We start from the raw sequence: 11680 nt of genomic DNA on the forward strand, positions 1-11680 counted from the left end.
ATGCAATATCTATCAGACTACCACTGGCATTTTTCACATAACTAGAACAAAAAATTTCACAATTTGTATGGAAACACAAAAGACCCCGAATAGCCAAAGCTATCTTGAGAATGAAAAATGGAGCTGGAGAAATCAGGTTCCCTGACTTCAGACTATACTACAAAGCTACAGTAATCAAGACAGTATGGTACTGGCACAAAAACAGAAATATAGATCAATGGAACAGGATAGAAAGCCCAGAGATAAACCCACGCATATATGGTCACCTTATCTTTGATAAAGGAGGCAAAAATATACAGTGGAGAAAAGACAGCCTCTTCAATAAGTGGTGCTGGGAAAACTGGACAGCTACATGTAAAAGAATGAAATTAGAACACTTCCTAACACCATACACAAAAATAACTCAAAATGGATTAAAGACCTAAATGTAAGGCCAGACACTATAAAACTCTTAGAGGAAAACATAGGCAGAACACTCTATGACATAAATCACAGCAAGATCCTTTTTGACCCACCTCCTAGGGAAATGGAAATAAAAACAAAAATAAACAAATGGGACCTAATGAAACTTAAAAGCTTTTGCACAGCAAAGGAAACTATAAACAAAATGAAAAGACAACCCTCAGAATGGGAGAAAATATTTGCAAATGAAGCAACTGACAAAGGATTAATCTCGAAAATTTACAAGCAGCTCATGCAGCTCAATATCAAAAAAACAAACAATGCAATCCAAAAATGGGCAGAAGATCTAAATAGACATTTCTCCAAAGAAGATAAACAGACTGCCAACAAACACATGAAAGAATGCTCAACATCATTAATCATTAGAGAAATGGAAATCAAAACTACAATGAGATATCATCTCACACCGGTCAGAATGGCCATCATCAAAAAATCTACAAACAATAAATGCTGGAGAGGGTGTGGAGAAAAGGGAACCCTCTTGCACTGTTGGTGGCAATGTAAATTGATACAGCCACTATGGACAACAGTATGGAGGTTCCTTAAAAAACTAAAATAGAACTACCATATGACCCAGCAATCCCACCACTGGGCATATACCCTGAGAAAACCATAATTCAAAAAGAGTCATGTACCAAAATGTTCATTGCAGCTCTATTTACAATAGCCAGGACATGGAAGCAACCTAAGTGTCCATCAACAGATGAATGGATAAAGAAGATGTGGCACATATATACAATGGAATATTACTCAGCCACAAAAAGAAATGAAATTGAGTTATTTGTAGTGAGGTGGATGGAGTTAGAGTCTGTCATGCAGAGTGAAGTAAGTCAGAAAGAGAAAAACAAATACAGTATGCTAACACATATATATGGAATCTAAGGGGGGAAAAAGTCATGAAGAACCTAGTGGCAAGACGGGAATAAAGACACAGACCTACTAGAGAATGGACTTGAGGATATGGGCAGGGGGAAGGGTAAGCTGTGACAAAGTGAGAGAGTGGCATGGGCATATATACACTACCAAACGTAAAATAGATAGCTAGTGGGAAGCAGCCGCATAGCACAGGGAGATCAGCTCGGTGCTTCATGACCACCTAGCGGGGTGGGATGGGGAGGGTGGGAGGGAGGGAGACGCAAGAGGGAAGAGATATGAGAACATATGTATATGTATAACTGGTTCACTTTGTTATAAAGCAGAAACTAACATACCATTGTAAAGCAATTATACTCCAATAAAGATGTTAAAAAAAAAAAGACACAGATAGTCAAGGTGATAGAAAACAATGTCTAATCACATTTTGTCTAATGGATGAAGAAATTCATTTTTTTTTTAATTTTTTTTTTTAAATTTGTTTTATTTATTTATTTTTGTCTGTGTTGCGTCTTCGTTTCTGTGTGAGGGCTTTCTCTAGTTGCGGAAAGCGGGGGCCACTCTTCATCGCGGTGCGCAGGCCTCTCACTATTGCGGCCTCTCTTGTTGCGGAGCACAGGCTCCAGATGCACAGGCTCAGTAATTGTGGCTCACGGGCCCAGTTGCTCCGTGGCATGTGGGATCTTCCCAGACCAGGGCTCGAGCCCGTGTCCCCTGCATTAGCAGGCAGACTCTCAACCACTGCGCCACCAGGGAAGCCCAAGAAATTCATTTTAAATATAAAGATTCAGATAGGCTAAAAGTGAAGGTATGGAAAAAATATACCACATTAACAATAATCAAAAGAAAGCTGTTATAGCTATATTAATTTCACAGAAGCAGACTTTAGGACAAGGGAAATCATCAGGGATACAGAGGGGCACAACATAATGAAAAAGAAGTCAATTTTCCAAGAAGATACAGAAATGTTAAATGCATATGCAACTAAAAACAAAGTGTCAGAATATGTGAAGCAAAATCTGATAGAGATGAAAGGAGAAATAGACAAATCCGCTATTACATTTGGAGACTTCAATACCACTCTGTCAGTAATTGATAGATCAAACAGGCAGAAAATCAGTAGGTGACCTGAACAGCACTATCAATCAACTTGATCTACTTGACATTTATAAAATACTCCATCCAACAATAGAATACATATTACTCTCAAGTGACATAAAACATTTATCAAGATAGGACAAATTCAAAACCATTAAACATACCTAAAAGAATTGAAATTATACAAAGTTTGTTCACAAACCACAATGGAATTAAACTGAAAATCAGTAACAAGAAGGTAGTTAGAGTATCCCCGAAATATTTGGAAATGAAATAACATACTTCTAAATAATTTGTAGGTTAAAGAAAAAAAGCCCAAAGAGAGATTGAAAATATATTTTTTAATCTAAATGAAAATGTGTTTAACAAAATTCTAAAGAAAGCAGAGAGAAAAATAGAGTAAAAAATCAATGAAATTGAAAACAGGAAAACAATAGAGAAAATCAAGGAAACCCAAAGTTGGTTCTTTGGAAAGATCAATAAAATTAATAAGCTTCTAGTTAGGCTAACCAAGAGAAAAGAAGACAGAATTACAAATATCAGAAATGAAATAGGAATCATCACTTCGGATCCCATGGACATTAAAAGGAAAATAATGAAATACATGAATATGTATACTACACTTGGCAAAGCTGTCCTTCAGAAATGAAGAAGCAATACAGATTTCTCAGACAAAAATAGTTGAGCGAGTTCATCACCACTAGACCTGCCTTACAAGAAATACTAAAGGGAGTTCTTCGAGTTGAAATGATATAATCATGTATACAGAAAACCCTAAAACCTCAACAACAGCAACAACAACAACAAAACTGTTTCAATAATAAGCAAATTCAGTAAAGTTGTGCCACAATGACAAGCTTGGGATGCTGTCTTCCACCCTTGGTTTGATATGGACAGATTCGGGTCCAGAGAGGGAGAAGGCCAACTCAGTGCCAGGAGTCAAGGTGATGATCCTGAGGGAGGACGAAGAACTCCCGCCACAGAAGTAACTAGTCTCCAGGCCCATCCTACCCCAGCTGTTAGCCCTGGGAGGCCTTGGGGCACTATGGCCAGATGTGGCAGACCCTGACTTCCACCAGGAGAGGGGATACCTCTACAGGGAGGTGAAGGCTTTGATCTGAGGGGGAGCACTCAGGTCGGCCAAGGGAGGACTCCCAGGCCTTGCCAGGCATGAAGGTGAGGGCCCTTACGGAGGGCTGAATTATCCGCCCACCCGTACAGAGGGGCCCCACAGAAACGCACCCAAGGCCCCAAGCAGGAGTGTCAGGAACAGGTGCCACCCCCTCTTCATTTCTGAGGTGGACATCTCGGGAGGGAAGGGCCTTGTGAAGGCAGCAGGTGCAGGCCTTCTGGAGGATGAGGGTGACCCAACCCAGAACACACAGGGAGCCACGCAGACCACCCCCCCACCCCTGCGGTAAGCTCTTGCGGACCCCACACAGGCCTGTCAGGTGGAGGCCCCGCCTCCCTCCCGTCTTGGGGAGGGAAGGCTCCTGATCTGAGGGGTGAGGCCCCGTGGGGACCAAGGCAGGGCGCTCACGCAGCGCAGGAGTCAAAAGGAGGCCTGAGAGGTTTTCCCAGCAGGTTTCCTCTGAGGGGCAACAGAGGAACGAGCCCAGGCCCCGCTGGGCGGCAAGGCGAGGGTCCACAGGGAGGAGAGCGGCCCTCTCAGCTGCCCTAAACGGGCCCCTCCGGCCCGCTCTAACCCTGCCCTCCTCCTCGAGGCCCCCGGGCAGGGGACCCGGATGTGAGGTGCCTGACTTCCGGCTGGGGGCTGAGGGAACGAGGCGTTGTCGGTTGGGGCCGGTTGGGGCCGGTTGGGGCTGGTGGCGCGGACTTGGGTGGGCGGAGGCAGAGGCCCTAGCCGGCCAGCGCGGAGGTGAGGACTGGGAGGAAGGCCCGAGGGCCGCTCTCCGCATTCCCCCGCCCGCCCTGCGCGGCGCCCCGGGCAGCCCAGGCCGGGCCTCGGAGGTGTTCTCCCTGGGCCTCCGTGTCAGGAGCGTCAGGGCCCGGGGCCCTGTCCGTCGGGGCTGGACTCGGGTCAGAAAAGGGGGGGTCCTGGCCCTGCCGGCTGTTAAGGGGGACCCTCGTGGAGGGCCGAGGGGGCCTCGCAGTCCGCACCGGGGGCCCGCGGGCGCCCGCCCCGCCCGGCTGGCTGTCCGCCCTGAGCCGACTCGGGCGGGGCTGTGGGCCGCGGGGCCCCTCTCCGTCTCCTGACGGCTCTGCCTGGCGCCCCGGGGCCGTGGTGGCCGTGGTGGCCGTGGGCTGAGGCGGCGGCCTCGGGTCAGAAGAAGGGAGGGGGGCGGGCCCCGTGGCGACTGCGTGGGAAGCCGTGAGGATGGACGAGGGCACCTTCCGCGGACGCGGAGCCCCACGAGCCCCCCCCCGGGAGGGCTCAGTGATGCCCCGTCGTTCCCTCAGGACGCCGTGGGGCTGGTCTCCGGGAGAGACGCCTTTGCCTGAGGGTCGACGGCAGCACCTTGAGGAGGGACGGGAGCTCCCCCGCCACCGAAGAGATGGCGTTCAGCCCCTGCTGTCAGCTTGGGGGCCCCCGTCCCGTCAGGCAGAGGCGCCCCCGGCACTCCGTCCTTCCTTCCGCGCGCTCCCGGCAGCCGGGCCTGAGGGCTGCTCTCGGGCCGCAGAAGGGAGAGGGCGGCCCTGTCGGCAGGAGAGGCGGGGGGCGGTGGGTGCCCTGCCACAGAGCCTGGCGGGACCTCCACAGGGACTCCCTCTGCTCCCCCCTGGCAGCCCGGGGACCCCGGGAAAGGCGGCCGGGCCGATCCTCCTTGCCTCCCCCGTTTCCACATCGGGGGTCTCAGGGCAGTGAGGGCCTCGGGCTGAAGGGCCCGCCAGGCGGGATGGCGAGGAGCTCCCGGTGGGCTGAGAGGACCGGGAGGCCCCGCGGGGACCTGCCCTTCTCTCCCCTCAGAGGCCCAGGAGGGCGCTCAGGCGCCGGTGCCGCCTCCATCTTCCTGGGCCCCTGCCCGGCGGCTCCCGGACATGGCGGCCTTCACCCGACGGAAGCCCCCGGAAGTCGGCATAAAGGAGGGTTTCGGGCCCCACGGGAATGGGTGTGGTCACCTCGGGAGCGCCGAGGGCGACCAGCAGGCCGGGACGCAGACGGGGCTGGGCAGACACGGCACCTCCCCCGCCGCCGGCCGCAGGGACTCCGCGGGCCTGTCGGGCAGAGACCCGGCCTCCCGCCCCGCCCGGTGGTCCCCGTGAGGTGGCCGCCGTGGTCTGGGGGGTTCACCCTCGGGTCTGCAGAGGAAGGAGCCGCAGCCCTGCCAGGAGCGGAGGTGAGGACTCACGGGGTAGGACAGGGAGGCCCTTCAGCTGCGGAGAGACGGGCCTCTGGCCGCGTCCCACGCCCGGTGTCAACCCCGGGAGACCCCCAAGCAGGGCCGCTCCAGTCCCCTGCGCTCCCTTGTCCGGTCTCGGCGAGGCAGAGCCTGGGCCTCAGGGATGCAGTCTCAGGTCAGCTGAAGAGGCAGAACGCACTCCCGCCTGCTGCCCTCGCGGAGCCTCAGGGCAGCAGAGGCACGAGTCTCAGGCTCTGCCAGGAGTTAACTGGAAGGTGGGGGGCGGGGCGGACCCCCTGTGGAAGAGCAGATGGGGCCCGGCGCCTCCCTGCCCCTGCTGGCAGCCATGACAGGACACAGGGAGTGGTGGTCGAGTGTGGCGCCCCTTCACTTCCTCCTCCGCTGTCTCAGGAAGTGAGGCCTTGGTTTAAGGAGGGTGACCTCAGGTCAACAGAGGGAGGAGTCCCAGGCCTTAAGACAGGGACTGTGATGATCTGTGTATTCCAGGAGAGCAGGGTCCCCAGAGTTCGTCCAGCCCTTACTGTCACCCCAGGGAGGCCCTGGGCAGGCGTGGCCGAATGCGTGCCCTCCTCTTGGTCTCGGGAGTGTGAGCTTTGTTCTGAGAGTTCTGTCTCAGAGCAGCAGAGGGGTGGGTCGCGGGCCTGCCTGGCCGGGAGGAAGACGAGGACCCCGAGTGGGCACTGATGGGGCCGTCCACCCCAGAACGGTGGGAGCGTCCCAAAGTCCGGCCTTCCCCCTCCTGTCAGCGCTGGGGGTTGGGGGCAGGGTTGTGACTGCAGTCTGCAGCCTGAGGTGCCCCTCAGTTCCTCTTATAGGGACTCAAGTAACCCCGGGAGCGAGGCTCTTGGTCTGAGGCATGTGTCCTCGGGTCAGCAGAGCAGAGGAAGCCCAGGAAGGGCCGGGAGTCAGTCAAGGTGAGGACCCTGAATGTCGACCAGTGGGCCCCCCACACACACCAGAACAGAGGGGACACCACAGTGCCTGGCCTCGCACAGCCTACTGTCTTACCTGGAATCTGCAGGCTGAGCGGGCTGGTTACACCCTGAGGAGTTTCCCAGGTCCTCCCACTGGTTCTTAGGGCACAGACCAGTCAGGAAGACAGGAGACCCCCCAGAGCACTGTCTAAGGGAAGACCTATTAAGATGGCCGTGGTCAGAGCTGACAGGGTTGAGTTTCTCACACTCTCTCCCGCAGATCAATTGGCCGCCATCAGCACGCCCTGCCCACACCCCTGCCTGCTGCCCCCAACACGCATCATCATGCTTCACAGTCAGAAGAGTCAGTGCGACGTGCTTGCAGTAGGCCTTCAGGCCGAGAAAGAGGCTCAGGGCCTGGTGGGCGCACAGGTTCCCGTAGCTGAGGAGGGGGAGGCCGCTGCCCCCTCACGCTCGCCTTCGATCCAGGGCACCGCAGAGGCTGTGCCTGCTGCTGGAGCGCAGAGCGTTCCCCGGAGTTCCCAGGCAGCCTGCGCCTCCTCCGTGGCCGTCGAAGCCACTCCATTGAGCAGATCAAATGAGGGCTCCCACAGCCAGGAAGAGGGCGTGAGCGCCTCCCAGGCTCCCGAGTTCCTGTTCCATGACGAGGTGAGCAAGAAGGTGGCTGAATTGGTGCAGTTCTTAAGTGTCAAGCATGTAAAAAAGGAGCCCATCACGAAGGCAGAAATGCTGAGGAGTATCGTCAAAGAGCACAAGGACCACTTCCCTGAGATCTTCTGCAAAGCCTGTGACTGCATGGAGATCGTCTTTGGCATTGAAGTGAAGGAAGTGGACCCCACCAGCCACTCCTATGTGCTCATGAAGATACTAGACCTCACCTACAACGGGATGCTGAGTGATGACCAGGGCATTCCCAAGACCGGCGTCCTGGTACTGATGCTGGGTGTGATCTTCATGCAGGGCAACCGTGCTCCTGAGGAGAAAGTCTGGGAAGTGCTGAGTATTATTGCGGCGTATGTTGGGCAGAAGAACCTCAGCTACAGGGAGACCAAGAAGCTCATCACCAAAGAGTTGGTGGAGGAAAAGTACCTGGAGCGCCAGCAGGTGCCCAACAGTGATCCTCCACAGTACGAATTCCTGTGGGGCCTGAGGGCCCACGCCGAAACCAGCAAGCTGAAAGTCCTGGAGTTTTTTGCCAAGATCAACGAGATTGACCCCGCTGCGTTCTCACCCTGGTATGAGGAAGCTTTGAGAGATGAGAAAGAGAGAGCCCAGGCCAGAGCTGCCGCAGGGGATGATACTTCTGCCATGGCCAGTGGCAGCCCCAGTGTCATGCCCAGCAGCCTCTCCTGCCCTGAGTGAAGTCAGAGGAAGATTCTCCACTCTGTGTTTGAAGTCAAGGTTCTAAATAGTGGAGGGCTGAATTGCGGATTTTATCTTTTTTTTTCCTAAAGGCTTTTAGCTTTAGAGTCTAGGTTCGTGAATAACGTTGGTCACATATTTGTTGCTGTTTGTCAGGCTTTAGAATAAGAATTTTGCTAGTCTGTAAAACAAATTGGGAAATCTTTCATCATGTTTTGTGATCTGGAACAGGATAACATGGCATTGGAATAGGAATTTCCTTAGAAACATGCAAGGGCCCAGGAGTAAAATAGATGGGATCGAGAAGTAGAAGAAAAAAATGTAAAAGATGGTTATCCTAAGAATCCTGTATCCCATTTAGTCTGTTGTTTTGTAAGATTAAAGTTACACACCTCGATTTGCTTGGCTAATTAAACCATGTGTGAGAAATTAAATCTTAATAAATGAGAGTCCTGGCTCACTGGCTCATTTGTGCTTATAGGTGGGTCTTAGAGGTGAGAGAAAAGCCTAGAATGGAAAACTGGTCCTGGCAGTTTCTCTGGGATCGTGGAGAAACATAGCCCAGTCTCCACCTGGAGCAGGTGTCCTGCCCCTCTGTCCCTACGCCACTGAACACAGTGCACAGACTTGGTGTTCTGTACACATCATCTGCAAGGATTTCCTGAGAAAAGGCTGATATTTCTTTGAAGTGGTGCCCAGAGGCTGGCACTTTTTCCCTGGCCTGGGAGATCCAGAGCCCATGCCACTGAGAGGACATTTTAATTAAGTTATCTTGAGTGCAATTTGGCCAACTCTAAGCAAGGGCTAGATTTTTGGTGGGGGTGAGATGAATGAATGAAAATAGTTGTTTGGATGGAAGAGCAGCTGGGAGAGGGGAAAGGAGTTAGTCCTTGACTCAAATTCCAGAAGCTTTGAGTTGCATTCAACTGGGGAAGACTTCCCAATATCCAAATTAAAGATTATATCCACTAACAGGGAAAATTTACTGAGTTTTATTTACAAAGCAGCATTTGGGGCTCACTTGTTTTATGTCCTAGAGTGCTGTGTGTTCTCTGAGATGCCATGGAGCGTGCACACACACACACACACACACACACACACACAATCCCAGGAGAGACTGATAGAGTCTGGGGTCAAAATCATATTAGAATTACTGCTATTATTAAAGATCCATTAAATGCCAGGCCATGTGCTTGACTTACATTATATATTGTACATTCCAGCAGTCCCACAAGTCAGGGCTTATTAAACCCACTTCACAAATGAAGAAACTAAGGCTCATATTGGTCACTTGGCCATGGACCCAGTATCACATGTCCAGTAAGTGACAGAGCTGGGACTGGATCCCTGGTCTGAATTCATCGAGGTCCAGGCTGTCCCCACTACTCCCAGCCTGAGGCCGACCTTTTGTCTCTGAGTTCGTTTCCCTTCCCAGTACTGCATCATGGCAACAAAAAGAAGGGCCCTGTGTCCAATGTGCTAAAAGCAGGCCTAAAGAAGGAAGGAGATGGTGAGAAACTGGACTTGGGGATTGTCTGTGGGCTTTATTTACCTCTGGTCCTCCTGCCTGGGTCCCAGGGCTTCTTGGGAGCTGAGTGTGCCCAGGTGCTGGCACTTCTGTCCGGGCCTGGCACTTTCCTGCGTTATGCACACTTCCACTGGTCTTCCTTCATGTGCCCTCCTGTCAGCTCTGGATCCTGGCCTGCTGACCGGCTCGTCACTTCCTCTTCTCTGAAGACTGGACCCTGCTCCCAGTGGAACAGCCCCAAATACTGTGTCAAAGTTATTTTAGTATGTCTCCCATTTTCTCATTAGGTTAAGCAGAAAATTAACTTAATCCCTCACGCATATAAAACTGGATTTGTGCAGTGATGTCCTGAGTAAAGGGATTCCTCTGGGCATGACTTAAAATTCTGAAATGTCAGCAGGACCTTTCCCCTTTACTTTGAGAAGCGAGGACTTGGCCAGAATGACCAGGAGCCAGGGAAGGATACTCTCAGTCAGTGAGGGTCATTGAGAGCATCTTGGCGAGAGCAATTGCCAGAGCCCACAAGAGAGCACGTACAGAACCGAGTCCAGAGGGCCCCAGGCAGGCTGGCAGTCAGGGCTCTCTGAGTCCAGAGTTCAGGGCCCAGAAGGAGAGATGGTGGGGAATCTGGGTGGGTGGTACTGGACGCCTTACAAGAATAGGCTGGGAAATCTCGGCATCCTCATGACCAGCTGGAAGTCTCAGTGTGGTCTGAGTGGGTAGGTCATTGGGAGGAGTGGACCAGCCACATGCCGGACACCACCCGCTGCCTTAGAGTCGCCCCTGTGTCCTGTCAGGAAGAGCACAGCTGCTCCCCTGCATCGTTTGGGTGAGCTCCATTTCTTGACACCTCTAGTGGTCCAGTGCTCCCTTGCCAGTGTCCCCGGGCAGGGAGCTGTCTTGATGCCTGCTGGAGGCTGGGATGTGCCCCTGTGTGCAGTGGACCCCTCCGTAGCAGCTGGGCTATGTGAGTGAGTGGGGTGGTGACCGACGTCTGCCAGTTGAGACAGGCCAGGGGCACCAATGAAGAGTGGAAGGCAGTGCGCAGCCACAAGGAGGGGGCAATTGGAGGGGCAACCCCTGGGACTAATCACCTCAGAGACTCTGCAGCAAAAGGGCTGGGTGTGAACATGCATTGAAAAATGATCCAGGTGTTGTCCCCAGCTCAGGCTGCCTCCCACGGATTCTGAGCTGTTGGGACACTAGAGGGCGGGTGTCCTGTGGCTATGACTGCCGGTCTATGTTGCCACCAGATTCTGTCTGGGATTGAGGATTGGCCTGCATTATCTTCCCAGGCAGTAAACTGGGATATCGTAGGACTTTACTCATTTGCTTTCCATTTCTTAGAGATCACTGTCCTTCATGGCCTGATGTCCAATCAGTTAAAACTTGTTTCATATATTTCATCTGGATTTTTAGGTATACCAGGTAGGAGTTCAGTTCCTCTTACTCCATTATGGCCAGAAGCAGAAGTCCTATAATGCAAATTTAAAATCTAAATTATCTAGGCATGACAAATGTCCCAAAATTTCAATCTTATTCAAATTAAAACCAGGATTGAAAGGCTATGGGACACATTTATGTTAATATAGACATACTTACATACAGCTAGGAGAATATACAGCAAAATGTCAACAATGTATTTCTCTGCTAGTGGAAATATAATTGATTTCTTTATTTTCTTATTCATGGTTTTAAAATTTTCCAACATTTTTGAAACACATATGAATTACCTTTATAAATATTTTAAAATGTAATTTTGACTGCCAAAAATAAATACACATCCTCTAAATGGTTTGTTTGCAAAAAATTGATCAACCTCTTGCTGGATTCTACCCAGCTTCTGGCATGCCTACTGCTTATCTGACTAGAAAGAAAAAGAAATGCAATCCAATTAGTAAGCTATGCGTAGCCATCCAACTTCCCTCGTACTTTCAAAGACAGTGCTGCACAGATAAGAATCCAGAAGAAGTATTAACATATTTTAAAAGGGAAAATTATATTTACATCTAAATCATATTCTCCATGATATGATTAGATCCAATATTTATACGAAGGACAGTACACAGGTGATTTGGGGAGAAGGAATTAATAATTAT

General features: G+C 51.3%; 2 protein-coding genes across 2 annotated transcripts; one reads left to right on the forward strand and one right to left on the reverse strand.

The window, feature by feature from the left end:
• Positions 1-4293: 4293 nt before the first annotated feature.
• On the reverse strand, positions 4294-5240 carry LOC118888372 (collagen alpha-1(I) chain-like). Its single transcript, XM_036839330.1, has 2 exons — positions 4943-5240; positions 4294-4892 (listed from the first exon to the last, which is right to left on the reverse strand). The coding sequence occupies exons 1-2, from the start codon at positions 5238-5240 to the stop codon at positions 4294-4296; spliced, it is 897 nt and encodes a 298-aa protein (XP_036695225.1).
• A 1775-nt stretch (positions 5241-7015) lies between these two features.
• On the forward strand, positions 7016-8053 carry LOC118888373 (putative MAGE domain-containing protein MAGEA13P). Its single transcript, XM_036839331.1, has one exon. The coding sequence runs from the start codon at positions 7016-7018 to the stop codon at positions 8051-8053; it is 1038 nt and encodes a 345-aa protein (XP_036695226.1).
• Positions 8054-11680: the final 3627 nt, after the last annotated feature.

The sequence above is a fragment of the Balaenoptera musculus genome, chromosome X (genome assembly GCF_009873245.2).
Source record: "Balaenoptera musculus isolate JJ_BM4_2016_0621 chromosome X, mBalMus1.pri.v3, whole genome shotgun sequence".
NCBI classification, from domain to species: Eukaryota; Metazoa; Chordata; class Mammalia; order Artiodactyla; family Balaenopteridae; genus Balaenoptera; species Balaenoptera musculus.